The following is a 14,855-nucleotide window of genomic DNA, read 5'->3' on the forward strand; positions in this document are numbered from 1 at the left end:
GCTTGAAGCTTGCTTGAAGCACCTGCAGCTTTTGAGAGGCTTTAATTCAGCTTTAGCTTCGCTTTGTTTTGGAGAAATTGCAGGTATGAAATATTCACACACACACAGGACATCTACCAAGCTTCAACAAAGCTTCAAAAGAGCATCACTGAAGCATCACTAAAGCTTCACCGAAGCACCACCGAACAAAAACACATCATAAAAGCGTGTTAAAGCGGTAGGCGCTTTAATGTGTATTGAAGCAAAGCAAATGTAAATGAGCCCTTAAGCTTTCTTTTGGTAGCATTTAAAGGGGTTGTAAAGTCAGAAAGTTTTTTTTATCTTATTGCATTCTGTGCATTAAGATAAAAAGCCTTCTGTGTGCAGCAGCCCCCCTCGGCCCCCTAATACTCACCGGAGCCCCATCTCTGTTCAGCGATGTCCACGAGTCTCTCGATCATCCGGGACTCTCCCTCCTGATTAGCTGAGACACAGCAGCAGCACAATTGGCTCCGCTGCCAATGGTGCCGAACCGAGCCAAACCGAACCGAGCCAAACCAAACTGCAGCTCCGTGTCTGAATACATACACAGAGCTGCAGCTTGGCTCAGGTGCCCCAATAGCAAGCTGCTTGCTGTGGGGGCACTCGACAGGAGAGAGGGGCCAGGAGCGCCAGGAAGGGACCGGAGAAGTGGAGGATCCGGGCTGCTCTGTGCAAAACCCCTGCACAGAGCAGGTAAGTATAACATGTTTGATATTTTTATAGAAAAAAAAAAACAAGACTTTACAATCACTTTAAAAAAACGGGGTTTTTAAATTTTTTGGGGGAAAAATCTTTTTCTTAGTTTTTGTTTTAAAATAAATAATCTTTCTTCAGAAATTTAGGCCAAAATGTACTGTGCTACATTTCTTTGGAAAAATAACTGAAATCAGAGTATATTATTTAGCCACCTCAAAACCAGACACTTTTACCCCTTTCCTGCCCAGGCCATTTTTCAGATTTCAGCACTGTCACACTTGAATGACATTTACTCAGTCATGCAACACTGTACTCAAATGAAAATGACATAGTTTTTTTGAGACGGAGCTTTCTTTTAGTGGTATTTAATCACCACTGGTTTTTTTTACATCATAAATGAAACACATTTTTCTTTGAGTTTGTTATAAAGTTTTGCAAATAAGTAATCTTCATAAATTTAGGCCAAATTGTATTCTGCTACATTTCTTTGGTAAAAATAATCAAAATCAGTGTATATTAGAGCCCTTTCACACTGCCAGCGCGGGGGGCATCGGCGGCAAAGCGCCGCTAGTTTTAGTGGTGCTTTACTGCCGTTTTTGCAGCGCTTTTCGGGCACTAGTGGGGGCACTTTTAACCCCCGCTAGCGGTCGAATAAAGGGGTAAAAGCGCCCGCAAAGCACTGCTGCCAAGGCGCTTTGCAGGTGCTTCGGCTGCGCTGCCCATTGATTTCAATGGGCAGGGGCGCTTTAGGAGCGGTGTATACACCACACCGCTCCTAAATCGCCTCAAAGAAGCTGCTTGCAGGACTTTTTTTGATGTCCTGCCAGCGCAGCACCCCAGTGTGAAAGCACTTGGGCTTTCACACTGGGATTGCAGATGAGGCTTTTTTCAGGCACTTTATAAGCACTATTTTTAGCGCTAAAGCGCCTGAAAAACACCTCCAGTGTGAAAGGGGTCTTATGAATTGTATTGTAATTGTACTGTCCGCCCTAATGTTGTAAAGCTCTGCGCAAACTGTCAGCGCTATATAAGTCCTCTATAATAATAAAATAATAATAATTTAGTCTGTGTGAATATTATAGAGCCTACAAACCATGGTATATATACACTGAGCAAAATTATAAACGCAACACTTTTGTGTTTGCCCCTATTTATCATGAGCTGAACGCAAAGATCTACGACTTTTTCTATGTACACAAAAGGCTTATTTCTCTCAAATATTGTGCACAAATCTGTCTAAATCTCTGTTAGTGAGCACTCCTCCTTTGCCAAGATAATCCATCCTGGTGGACATTCCTGCAGTCAGTATGCCAATTGCACGCTCCCTCAAAACTTGCAACATCTGTGGCATTTTAGAGTGGCCTTTTATTGTGGCCATCCTAAGACACACCTGTGCAATAATCATTCTGTCTAATCAGCATCTGGATGTGCCACACCTGTGAGGTGGATGGACTATCTCGGCAAAGGAGAAGTGCTCACTAATACAGATTTAGACAGATTTGTGAACAATATTTGAATATTTTTTCACCTGCATTAAGGTGAAAAACATTGAGACTTTACAACTCCTTTAAATGTAATACATTTTTTTCACAAAGTTGTCCTTTTAACAAGTTATTGTTTATACACACAATATAGACATACTTACATTTGAACCACTAAAACACATTCTACTATGCCTCCTGAGTATGCAGATACTACATATGTGACCATTTTTCACAGCCTAGATAGATGCATATGGAGCCCAAATGCCAAGGGGCACCTTCAGGTGTTCCAGGGGTAAAAAAATTACACATCTAATTTTCTGACTACCTATCAGATTTTTGGAAGCCCTAGAGAACCAGGACAATGAAAACACCCACATAATGACCACAAACACTCCAAGATATTTTATAAGAGGGATCGTGAGTCTTTTGAAGACTTTTAGCCAATGCAAAAAGAAAATGAAAATTGATTTTTTATACAAAGTTGTCAATTTAACCACTTCAGCCCCGGAAGATTTGGCTGCTCAACGACCAGGCCATGTTTTACAATTCGGCACTGCGTCGCTTTAACTGACAATTGCGCGGTCATGCGACCCTGTACCCAAACAAAATTGATGTCCTTTTTTCCCACAAATAGAGTTTTCTTTTGGTGGTATTTGATCATCTCTGGGGTTTTTATTTTTTGGGCTATAAACAAAAAAAAGAGCGATAATTTTGAAAAAAACACAATATTTTGTACTTTTTGCTATAATAAATACCCCCAATTTTTTAAAAAAAAGCAAATCTTTTCCTCGGTTTAGGCCGATATGTATTCTTCTACATATTTTTGGTAATAAAAAAAGCAAAAAGCGTATATTGATTGGTTTGCGCAAAAGTTATAGCGTCTAGAAAATAGGGGATAGATTTATAGCATTTTTATTATTATTTTTTTTTTTACTAGTAATGGCGGCGATCTGCAATTTTTATCAGGACTGCGAAATTATGGCGGACACATCTGACACTTTTTGTAAACCATTGACAATAATACAGCAATTAGTGCTATAAAAAATGCACTGATTACTGTGTAAATGTCACTGGCAGGGAAGGGGTTAACACTAGGGGGCAATCAAGGGGTTAACTGTGTTCCCTGACTGTGTGTTCTAACTGTAGGGGGAGGGGACTGACTATAGGAGATGACAGATCGTGGTTCCTAGCTATTAGGAACTCGCGATCTGCCTCTCCTCACAGAACAGGGATTTGTGTGTTTACACACACACGTCCCTGTTCTGCCTCTCGTGCCCGTGATCACACGTGGCTGGCGGTCGTCGCGACCACCGGCCATGAGCATCGGCATCCTCGCAATCCTGCTATCCCGCTTAAAGGAGCTGACGTACAGCTACGATGGGTCGCAGGATCGTGCCGACCTGCCGCAGTATAATGATGGCGGCTGGGCGGCAAGTGGTTAATAAGATATTTCTCACACACAGCATCGGGCGTGCTTAGAATAAAAAACCAAAACACATTCTACTCCACCTCCTGATTATGGCGATACCACATGTGTGAGACTTTTTCACTGTTTTGACGGATTATGTAGTGCCCACAATGCACTGTAATGGTCGCCTCTGTACAAGTGGTCAGAGAACACAGCTTAGTGTAGCGTCACTTATTGCAGTCCCCATTTCTCTAAGATACATGCTTGCCCCCAGGAAGGCCATGTTCACTGACCAGGAAGTACAGGAGGCTGAAAAAATGATTACCAAAAGAGTCCCTGTGGGGATGGCTGGCATCGGCGATAAGGAACGTAGTCAGTTGGACATGCAGGTGGGTCAGTTCAGGCAGCAGGCAGAGACATGGTCAGCAAATGGGCAATGAATGGGTCCAGGCAGCAGGTAGAAACATGGTCAATAAACAGGCTGGGGTCAGTACAGGGAGAGGCAGAGGCAACACTGCACTGGTTTGGTGGTGATCAGGAACACTTTTGCTGACTGCACTGGTCTGGTGACACTGGGGTCGATTTAGGCTACTTTTCACACTGAGGCGCTTTACAGGCATTTTAGCACCTGTAAAGCACCACTCCTGTCACTCCAGTGTGAAAGCCAGAGTGCTTTCACACTGGAGCGGTGCGCTTGTGGGATGTTAAAAAAAGTGCTGCAAGCAGTAGAGCTGCACGATTCTGGCCAAAATGAGAATCACAATTTTTTTGCTTAGGATAAAAAGATCACGATTCTCGCGGCGTAAAATCTTTCACATTATACAAAAAAAATTGGGCTAAATTCTACTGTATTTTTTTTTAATTCATGAAAGTGAAATTTTTTCCGAAAAAAATTGCATTTGAACGACTGCTGCGCAAATACAGTGTGACATAAAGAATTGCAACAACCACAATTTTATTCTCTATGGTCTCTACAGAAAAAAAAAAAAAAAAAAAAATATATATATATATATATATATATATATATATATATATATATATATATATATATATATATATATAAATAATGTTTAGGAGTTCTAAGTAATTTTCTAGCAAAAAAATTTTTTTTAACTTGAAACCAAAAAATGTCAGAAAAAGGTTTAGTGTTTAAGTGGTTAAACTTCCCTCATTTTCACACCAAAGTGTATTCCTTTGATCTAAAGGACAACTTGTTACAATGTTTATACTTAAGTTTCACTGCTAAAGACTGCAGACTGCCTGGTTTCTTTTTTTTCCCCTTTCTTTTGATGGCTGTCAGCTTTAGCAGAGCAGAGAGAATTCTCTACATAGAAAGAATCAGGAAATACTTTTTTCAAGATCGCGATAACGATTCTTAACGATTAATCATGCAGCTCTAGCAAGCAGCATCTTTGGGGCGGTTTAGGAGTGCAGTATACACGGCTCCTAAAACATCCCTGCCCATTCAAATGAATGGGCACCGCTGCCGAAGCGCCTGCAAAGCACTTCAGCAGCGGCGCTTTGCGGGCGCTATTAACCCCTTCTTCGGCCACTAGCAGGGGTTAAAGGCGTCCCGCTGGCAGCCGAAAAGGGTCGCTAAAACGAAGATAAAGCGCCGCTAAAACTGGTGGCGCTTTACCACCGACGCTCTCACCGCCCCAGTGTGAAAGTGCCCTTACTAAAACTGGGGAGTGCAAAATCTGGTGCAGCTGTGGATGGTAGCCAATCTATGCAGAGTTGTACCAGATTTAGCACTCTCTAGTTTTAGTAAATTAACCCCAATGGGACTTCTCTAAGGGCACTTTCACACTGGGGCGGGGGGGGCCTCGGCGGTAAAGCGACGCTAAAAACCCCGATAGCGGGGGGTAAAAGGGTTAAAAGCGCCCGCAAAGTGCCACTGCCGAAGCGCTTTGGGGGTGCTTCAGAAGCGCTGGCCATTGATTTCAATGGCCATCCTGCAAGCGCACTGCTCCAGTGTGAAAGCACTCGGGCTTTCATATTGAGGTGGCAGGGGAGGCGATTTTCAGGCGCTTTACAGGCGCTATTTTTAGCCCTTTAGCGCCTGAAAAATGCTTCAGTGTCAAAGTAGCCTAGCAGTGATCAGGGACACTGTTGCTGGCTTACACTAGTATGGTGACAATGGGGGCTCATGTAGCAGCAATTAGGACTTCTGCTGCTGACTTTCACTGGTCTGGTGACCCTGCGACTTTTGTGTCTGTAATAAGGAACACTGTTGCTGACCAGGAGTGTATATATGCTGCGGCTGCGATGCTTTGCTTTGCAGTTGTGTCAGGAATTATACCCCCTGTACGCAACTCATTGAATGGAGGGTGCTTGTGCAGGGTCCAAGGGGTTAAAGCAAGTGGTGAAGAGACAATACAATGGTTCCTCCCTAGCTGTCAAATGCTCAATGAAGCGTGATCTGAGCAAGGATCGCTCTTTAGAGAGCATAGCACATGTGAACCAGACCTTATAGTGATGTGATAGGTATGCGATTTCCTGCAATCGAAAACAAGCTGCGTTTTCAGATGCGCAGGGGTGCCATCAAGAGTGAATGGCAACCCTGCACATCTGTAAAGGAGCAGCGTGGTTTGGCTGCGGGTGGTTCCGGGTGCAGGAACAGGTGCGATTTACACGCTGTCCTGCATCCGCACCCACCTGCACAAATGTGAACCTAGCCCTTCCTCTGAAGCATGATCGGGTTCGGATCGCGCTTCAGAGGCTGACATGCTGTTAGAAAGCGATGTGATGCCTCCTCAGGTGCTATGGGTTCCTGTGCAATTCGCATGCAGTTCTGTGGGGTACAATTAATGGGCTGAAATCGCAGGGCACCAAAGGTAGTGCATGCACTGCCTTTGGAAACTCACTGCGACCACATCGCATGGTATTTCTGTACCATTCAAGCTGGTGCGGGAAAAAAGCACCATTTGGAGTGTCATACTACCCTTTGCAGATTGCAACTGCCATGCATTCTAAACGTGAGAAGCACATGGAACGCTTTTCGGTTTCCAGCACCGCGTTCTGGTGTGAACCGGCCCTAACACATTATAAACGGACACATATGTATACATTTGATATTCTAACTGAAAATATACACTCCTTTAATACATGATTTTAAAATCATAATAAAATCAGAAGTTGGCCAACTGCAGCATTTTCTCTTGGCCAAGTATAATAGTAGAATACTATATGTTAGAGAGAGCTGCTCTGTGCACTACTTTTTTTCAGGCCTAGGATAACCTCATGGTAATGCCTGTTCTCAACAAAGACATTTCTATACAGGTTCTTATGTTGGTACGCCTACCATGTACAACTGAACTGGAAATTACTGGTACATCTTAGTAGAAATTGCCCTCTCGTGCACTATTTACTTGCTATAAATTGACAACTTGGCATTTATTCAGACCAGAGGGGAAAAAGCCCAGACATACAATTTTCTAATATTGCATAATTGCAAATATGATATTTACCAGACTACAAAACAATACAAAAGCACATAGATTGGAACAAAAAAATAAATCTATATATTATTTTTTTGCACCCTACAATCAAACATCACAATTGGAATGATTTTGTCATTTTGTAAGAGAGGATATAGGTACTAGGTACATTACATACTCCAATTTGGGGGGACATCTACCACTCCTAATGTTCCTTTTTAGGGATGCAACGATACCATTTTTTTTTACGAGTATGAGTACCAATACTTTTTTTAGTACTTGCTGATACCAATTACCGATACCTATCGCAAATGTTTTGTTTACACTTCAGATGTCAGCGGTACAAAGCACTGAAAAGTTATTTACTAATAAAATACAAATTTTTTTTTTTTTTACATTTTGCACTTTTTTCAATGTGTTAAGTATAAATATATATGTAAAAGGTGTAAAAATATTAATGAACAAAGCAAACAAAAAAAAGTTTTAATTATTAATAGTTTATAAAATCGAAGTGGACAAAAAAAATCAGCAGGAAAATAATTAAATGGAGGAGAATAATGAGTTAATTAAGGCTGATTAGAGTAAATTAAGGGTTAATAAGGGGTTAAACGGCAGAACATTTAACAAAAACACAAAAAATGTTTTTTTTTTTTTTTTTTACTTGATAGTTTGATTTGACTTCATCTGCAGATAGAAGTTGATCACTTTGACATGTAGATGAAGAAACAGACAGATACAAAAATAAACAATGTTTCTTTTGATCTTAGTGTTTCAGCACTGAGCAATGTTGTTGATAAACATTGCCTGGCTGCTTTTTTTTTTACAGCTCCAATTCCTGGACTTCTTTAACACTTCAGCTGACAACAGGTGAACCCCACTGACAGCTGAATGAGTCATCGGTTGTTAAGGACTTGGCGCCCCCCGCTCCTTAACAACTGATAATTGCCAGCTTTTTTATATTTCAGCTGTCAGTAGGGGAACCCTGCTGACAGCTGAAAGAACAAGAACCGAGCCTGAAACCATTAGTTTAATATCGGTGCATTTGCACGAGTACCAATACTCGTGCAAATGCTTAGTATCGGCACTGATACCAATACCAGTATCGGTGCAACCCAGGGACGTGCAGTCAGGGGAGGCAGGTGAGGCAGAGCGACTTTGATGGTCGTAGCTCAGCGACCAGGCGTATGTAGCTTTGGGGGGGGGGGGGGGGTAGGTAGCTGAAGTCCTACCCCACCACTGGTCAAAATTTGGGGCTCCTAACATCTATGGGATACAGGGCTCCTTGAGCAGCCTGTCAGAAGCTGCATACAGAGCAGCCACTTTAAACACAAGCTGGCACACTCTGTTTGCAGCAGACTGAGAGGATGAGCTAACAGTGCCTCTCCTCACTTATTGTCAGAGGCACTGAGCTCAATGGACAGCTTGGAGTCTTGGACCAATGGTAAAGTACCATTGGCCCAAGCTGTCCAATAAAAATGCTGCAGTGGAGACTCCCTTCCAGCCCAGCCCTCTTAGCTAGAAGTAAAAAACATGTGTTTATGTGTATAAGATTTACCCACAATCCCATGTTTTTCTCACACAGTTAAGAGGGAGAATGAGAATCTGCTGCTGCTGAAAAGGTACAAGCTAAATACAATATTTTATTATGCTATATGTTATACGATAATAATTTATTATGTATCTATTTACTGTGAAATTACTGGTAAGAAGTTATAACTTCAAACTTCAGTAATTTGCCCATTAAGCCACCTGATTGAGTACAGTTTTTGAAAATATAGTAAATTAACTTAAAATAATATATAATAATTATTTGTATATTACTTACTTATGGTAATTAACCCCTTGCCACCCAGGCCAATGCTGACACTTCTCTCCTACATGTAAAAATCATAATTTTTTGCTAGAAAATTACTCAGAACCCCAAACATTATATATATTATTTTAGCAGACACCCTAGGGAATAAAATGGTGGTCATTGCAACTTTTTATATTACACAGTATTTGTGCAGCAATTTTTTTAATGCATTTTTTTTTTAAAGAAACTGTTTTTATGAATAAAAAAAAAAACAAAAAAAAAAAACACTAAAGTTAACTCGATTTTTTTGTATACTATGAAAGATGATGTTACGTTGAGTAAATAGATACCTAACATGTCACGCTTTAAAATTGTGCACACTCGTGGAATGGTGCCAAACTTCAGTACTTAAAAATCTCCATAGGTGACACTTTAAATTTTTTTACAGGTTACATATTTAGAGTTACAGAGGAGGTTTAGTGCTAGAATTATTGCTTTAACTGTCGCAGTGTATGTAACCTGTGTGTATCTGCCTCTGATACTAGCCAGTGCCTCACTAGCCACTGAACACACCGTACGTCCCTGGTGCAACCCTATTCCTTTTTGAAGTGTTATTACCCAGGACCCTACATTCACTATATCTGATCTTCCACGGTACACAGAACATGGAAATTAGTTTAGTAAATATAAACTGCTAAATACCCTTTCTCTTCAGCAGTATATAGCAGTCTTGTGACTTCTATCAGTGTCTGGCCGAGCACTGGTCAAAGCTTGTAGGAGAAGTTTTCATTCTACTCTGACTGTCTTATGAGGCTGCATGACCCCTGACCCTCTGTCTAGACAGTGCTGATTGGCCCTGTGCCGATCACATGCACCCTCCCAAAAAAAAACCTCTCTAGCAATACACATCAAACTGAGCATGTACAGAGTGCACCCAAGGCTCTGTACTGTCAGGAGATGAATTAGGGACTGTAGAAGGAGAGGTCAGACAAGGCAGGCTCAAACAGCCTTTTTTACACCATACACAAGATTAACCCCTTAGGTTCCACGATGAGTCTAACAAACATGCTTTACTGCATATACAGACTGATTTTACTGTTGTGGGTTTAGTAACAATTTAAGGCAGGGGTCTCAAACTGGCGGCCCTTCAGCTGTTGCGAAACTACAAGCCCCAACACGCCTCTGCCTGTGGGAGTCATGCTTGCAACTGTCAGCCGCAATGCCTCATGGGACTTGTAGTTTTGCAACAGCTGGAGGGCCGCCAGCTTGGGACCCCTGTTTTAAGGGGAAAGAACAGGGATGTAGCGAAAATTGAATAGAGATTTAGGATATTTCCCTTCTTGTATGTTTGTCATTGCCATTCCTTTTGTGTTGTGTATGAGTTTTAATGTTTTCTTCTCTGTTGTGTGTAGCTTTTTCGATATGTACAATTTAAAATAAAAAGCTAAACACAAAAAATACACACTGTATCATTTATATATGTCTATGCCAGTGCTATTGCCATGCCCTAATGTTTTTCATAATATAAATGTATCAACCCTTCTGTTTTCCTAAAAAATATATATATAAAAGGGACTTTATTGAGCACAGACAAATATAAATGAAACATAAAAAGTATATATATTTTTTATGTTTCATTTATATTTGTCTGTGTTCAATAAAGTCCCGTTTACAGTATTTTTTCTTTTATTTAGACATACAAAACGAAATGACTACAAATAATTTTTAATATGAATATTATACAGGATTTAGAAGGCAACTGTTTGCACAGTGCTTTACAAAATAAAGGGAGACAGCACAGTTTCAATACAATTCAACACAGGAGGGTTCAGAAGGCCCTGCTCATCAGCTCTTATATATAATCCCATTAGTATATACATTAATATGGCTTTAAACAACACATAACAAACACAATGTGCAGCTAGTGCTGTTTATTCTGTAATAAATACATTTCAGCCATATGGTATGTGATGCTAGTGAGTGGGATACAGTGCTACAGTACATGCTCAGGCCTTCATCAGCAGCCTGCAAGACCACATAGAGTGTTTGGCCTTTACGCTCGGGATAAATTATACGCCTGAGCAGTGAAAGCAAAGTGGCAAAGCACAATGACACATCCCTTAGGATCACATTACTACAGATTTATCAATTACACACTCACCTATTTCCCTGAAGCAAGGCACAGGAAAATGACAATTAGCTAAAACATGCTTATACTGCTTAGGTAGACTAAAGATACCATCAGCGCCTGCCTTTCCTAGGATGGTCCTATGGAAATGAAAGTATGTGACTGGTCCAAACGCTACAATTGTATTTTTGCTGTTTTATGTGACATTGTCACTCTAGAAAGAGGTTTATAATCCAGGCTACTAATGGTTAAATCACCACCGCCTTACTGTGATTGCAGCCCATGTTCCACCCCCTTGAATGCTGCTTGGGTGGGGTACCACCATCGACATGATTGTATGAATCGCAAACAGCTAACACTGTACAAATGGACAGAGTTCACACTCATCTGTGTACACGCATTCAGCACCACATGGAAGTAATTTTCTATCATAATAAAGAATATATATTTATTAATTAGCTATGTACACCTTCATCCCTAGGCTGATAGGACCTCCAGGAGTAAGCTAGGCTCCTGTGGAAATCATCAGTGTATTGGGGTCCTTTACTATAATAGAAGATGTAGAACAAGATGCACAGGGTGTAGGCATTTCCTATCAGATTATTGAATATATATTTATTAATAAGTTATGTACACCTTCATCCCTAGGCTGATAGGACCTCCAAAAGTAGGCTTGACTCCAATGGAAAGCATCAGTGTATGGGCCCTTTAGCATATAAAAGGATGTAGAACAAGATGCACAAGATGTAGGCATTTTCTGTCAAATTATAGCATAGATATTTATTAATCAGCTATGTACACATCCATCCCTGGGTTAATCAGACATCCGGAGTGGGTTAGACTCCTGTGGAAAGTATGGGTCCTTTAGTATAATAGGGGATGTAGAATGAGATACATGGGGTTCTGGCATTTTGGATCAGATCAAAGCATACATATTTATTAAATTATCTATGTGCACCACCATGCCTGGGATAATCAAACCTCCAGGAGTAGGCTAGGCTCCTATGGAAAGTATCAGTGTATGGGTCCCTTACCATAATAGAAGATGTAAAACAAGATGCACAGGATGCATTTCCTATCAGATTATAGAATATATATTTATTAGTCAGCTATGTACACCTCCATAACTGGGTTGATCAGACTTTCAGAAGTAGACTCATATTGAATGTGTCTGTGTATAGGTCCTTTGGTGTAACAAAGCATGTAGAATATGAGATGCACAGGATGCAGGCGTTTTGCATCAGATTAAGGCTTATATATTTATTAATCAGCTATGTACACCTCAATCCCTGGGATAATCACACATCCAGGACAAGGCTAGGCTCCTATGGAATGTATCGGTGTATGGGTCCTTTACCATAATAGAAGATGTAGTGACACAGGGAATGTAGAATATGAGATGCACGGGATGCAGGCATTTCCTATATGATCTATTATTCAGCCATGTGCACCTCCATTCCTGGGTTGATCAGACCTCCAGGAGTAGACTCCTATAAAATCATCAGTGTATAGGTCCTTTAGCGTAACTGAGGATGTAGACTGGAATGCATGGTATGCAGGCAATTCCCATCAGACTATAGAATATATATTAATCAGCTATGAACACCTCCATCCCTGGGTTGATCAGACCTCCAGGGAAAGGCTCCTATGTCAGTGTATGGGTCCCAATACCATAGGGGATGTGGAATGAGATGCACAGGATACAGACATATGCTTTTATATTATAGAATATCTATAATTCAGCAATGTACACCTCCATCTCGGGGTTGATCAGACCTCCAGGCCTATATTCCTATGGGAAGGCTCAGTGTATAGGTCCTTTAGTATAAGAGAGGATGTACACTGGGATGCACAGGACGCGGGCATTCCCATAAGATGATAGAATATATAGTAATTGTCTATGTACACCTTAGTCCCTGGATTGATCATACCTCCAGGCCTAGACTCTTATAGGAAGTATAAGTGTATGGGTCCCAGTATCATAAAGGATGTAAACTGAGATGCACAGGATGCAGGCATTTCCTATAGGATGATAGAATATATAATAAGTGTCTATGTACACCTCCATCCCTGGGTTGCTCATACCTCCAGGCCTAGACTCCTATGGGAAGGCTCAGTGTATGGGTCCCAGTATCATAGAGGATGTAGACTGAAATGCACAGGATGCAGGTATTTCCCATAAGATGATAGAATATATAATAATTGTCTATGTACACCTCCATCCCTGGGTTGATTAGACCTCCAGGCCTAGACTCCTATGGGAAGTATGAGTGTATAGGTCCCTTACAATAAGGGAGGATGTAGACTGAGATACACAGGTATTTCCCATAAGATGATAGAATATATATTAATTGTCTATGTACACCTCCACCCATGGGTTGATCAGACCTCCTATGGGGGTCCCTGTGTATAAGAGAGGATGTAGACTGAGATATACGGGTATTTCCCACAAGATGATAGAATATATAATAACTGTCTATGTACACCTCCATCCCTGGGTTGATTAGACCTCCAGGCCTAGACTCCTATGGGAAGTATGAGTGTATAGGTCCCTTACAATAAGGGAGGATGTAGACTGAGATACACAGGTATTTCCCATAAGATGATAGAATATATATTAATTGTCTATGTACACCTCCACCCATGGGTTGATCAGACCTCCTATGGGGGTCCCTGTGTATAAGAGAGGATGTAGACTGAGATGCAGAGGATGCAGGCCAACCATAAAATGTCAAGGACAACATAAAGCAGACAGGTAGTGTCAGCAGCAGGCATGGCCACCTACCCACCATATAAGGGTAGAAATGGAAGGAGAGGCACTTACCTAGGAGGAGCAGTCTATGGGTCTGCTTGTACTCCCTCTTCTGCTCCTTCAGTACCCGATCTATGCTCTTGCTGACTTTCTTGGCCTCCTTCTCAGCCTCCTTCTCCTCCAGTCGGAGTTTGTCCCATCCCTTCTGCAGTTGTTGCTGCTGCACCTGCTGTTGCTGCGCCTGCTGGCCCTTGGTGGGCTTGTGCTGCTGCTGCTGCTTGTTGTCCCCGGTGGTGCCGCTGCCTCCCCCGTTCTGTAGTAGTAGTAGTAGCCCGTCCGGACTGTCCCCTCTGGCCGCTTTGCACATTTCCCCCCGGCGAGGTTGTCCGTCCCTGAGCTGCTGCTGTGATCCGGCGGGGGTCCGGTGCAGATCCCCATGCCTCAGGTCCCCGGCTCTCATAGGCACTGACAGCTCCGGGGGCTGCTCGGTGTCTGAGTTGGTGGCGGCGTTAGAGATGGAGCCGCTGGGATCACCGAACAGCCGCGGCCGGAGGCTGTAGCAGAGCCCCATGGCTCGGGAGATGTACACGTGCTGGAGCCCGGCGATCAATAGCCACAGATCGATGGGCAGAGATCGGGTGAGGAGGGAGAGATCGGGGGGGGGGGCGGATTCGGCGATGGGCGCACCCCGGATCAATGGAGAGACGTTCTCAGAGATGGCAGTGTGCTGGGCGGCGGGATGGAGCTTAGCTCTTCATCATCCACTCGGGGATCCCGGGAGGAGCGGAGAATACAGAGCCCAGCAGCCCGTTACATTGCCAGCGGGCCATCGTGCATCTTCTCCGCTCAGCTCCGTACACACAGCACCGATCACCTGACACCGCCGGGGACCTCAGCAGGCCGGTCCACTTTACCGTAATCACCGCACAACACGCGCATCCACCACACTCAGCCTGCGCAAGGGCGACACCAGGGGCGCAGCTTTTCTGTGCAATACACCCGTTTTGACATTCTCGCTTTTCTCCATCATCGCTATCCAAATTCTTCTCCTGTCAATCGGCTTATCCACGGGGGGGGGGGCACTTCATCAGGGATCAAAGCTGGTCTTACACTACACGATCTGATTGGACA

At 42.5% G+C, this 14,855-nt stretch overlaps 1 protein-coding gene across 1 annotated transcript in view; it reads right to left on the reverse strand.

Annotated features, from left to right (window-relative positions):
• Positions 1 to 14,629, reverse strand: part of GNAL (G protein subunit alpha L) — a 433,469-nt gene extending 418,840 nt beyond the window's left edge. The window contains exon 1 of the mRNA XM_073631319.1: positions 13,797 to 14,629. Within this exon, the coding sequence (XP_073487420.1) occupies positions 13,797 to 14,295 (499 nt within the window). The 5' untranslated portion in view covers positions 14,296 to 14,629. The remainder of the gene's footprint in view (positions 1 to 13,796) is intronic.
• Between the last annotated feature and the right edge of the window lie 226 nt (positions 14,630 to 14,855).

The sequence above is a fragment of the Aquarana catesbeiana genome, linkage group LG05 (assembly GCF_042186555.1).
Source record: "Aquarana catesbeiana isolate 2022-GZ linkage group LG05, ASM4218655v1, whole genome shotgun sequence".
NCBI lineage: Eukaryota > Metazoa > Chordata > Amphibia > Anura > Ranidae > Aquarana > Aquarana catesbeiana.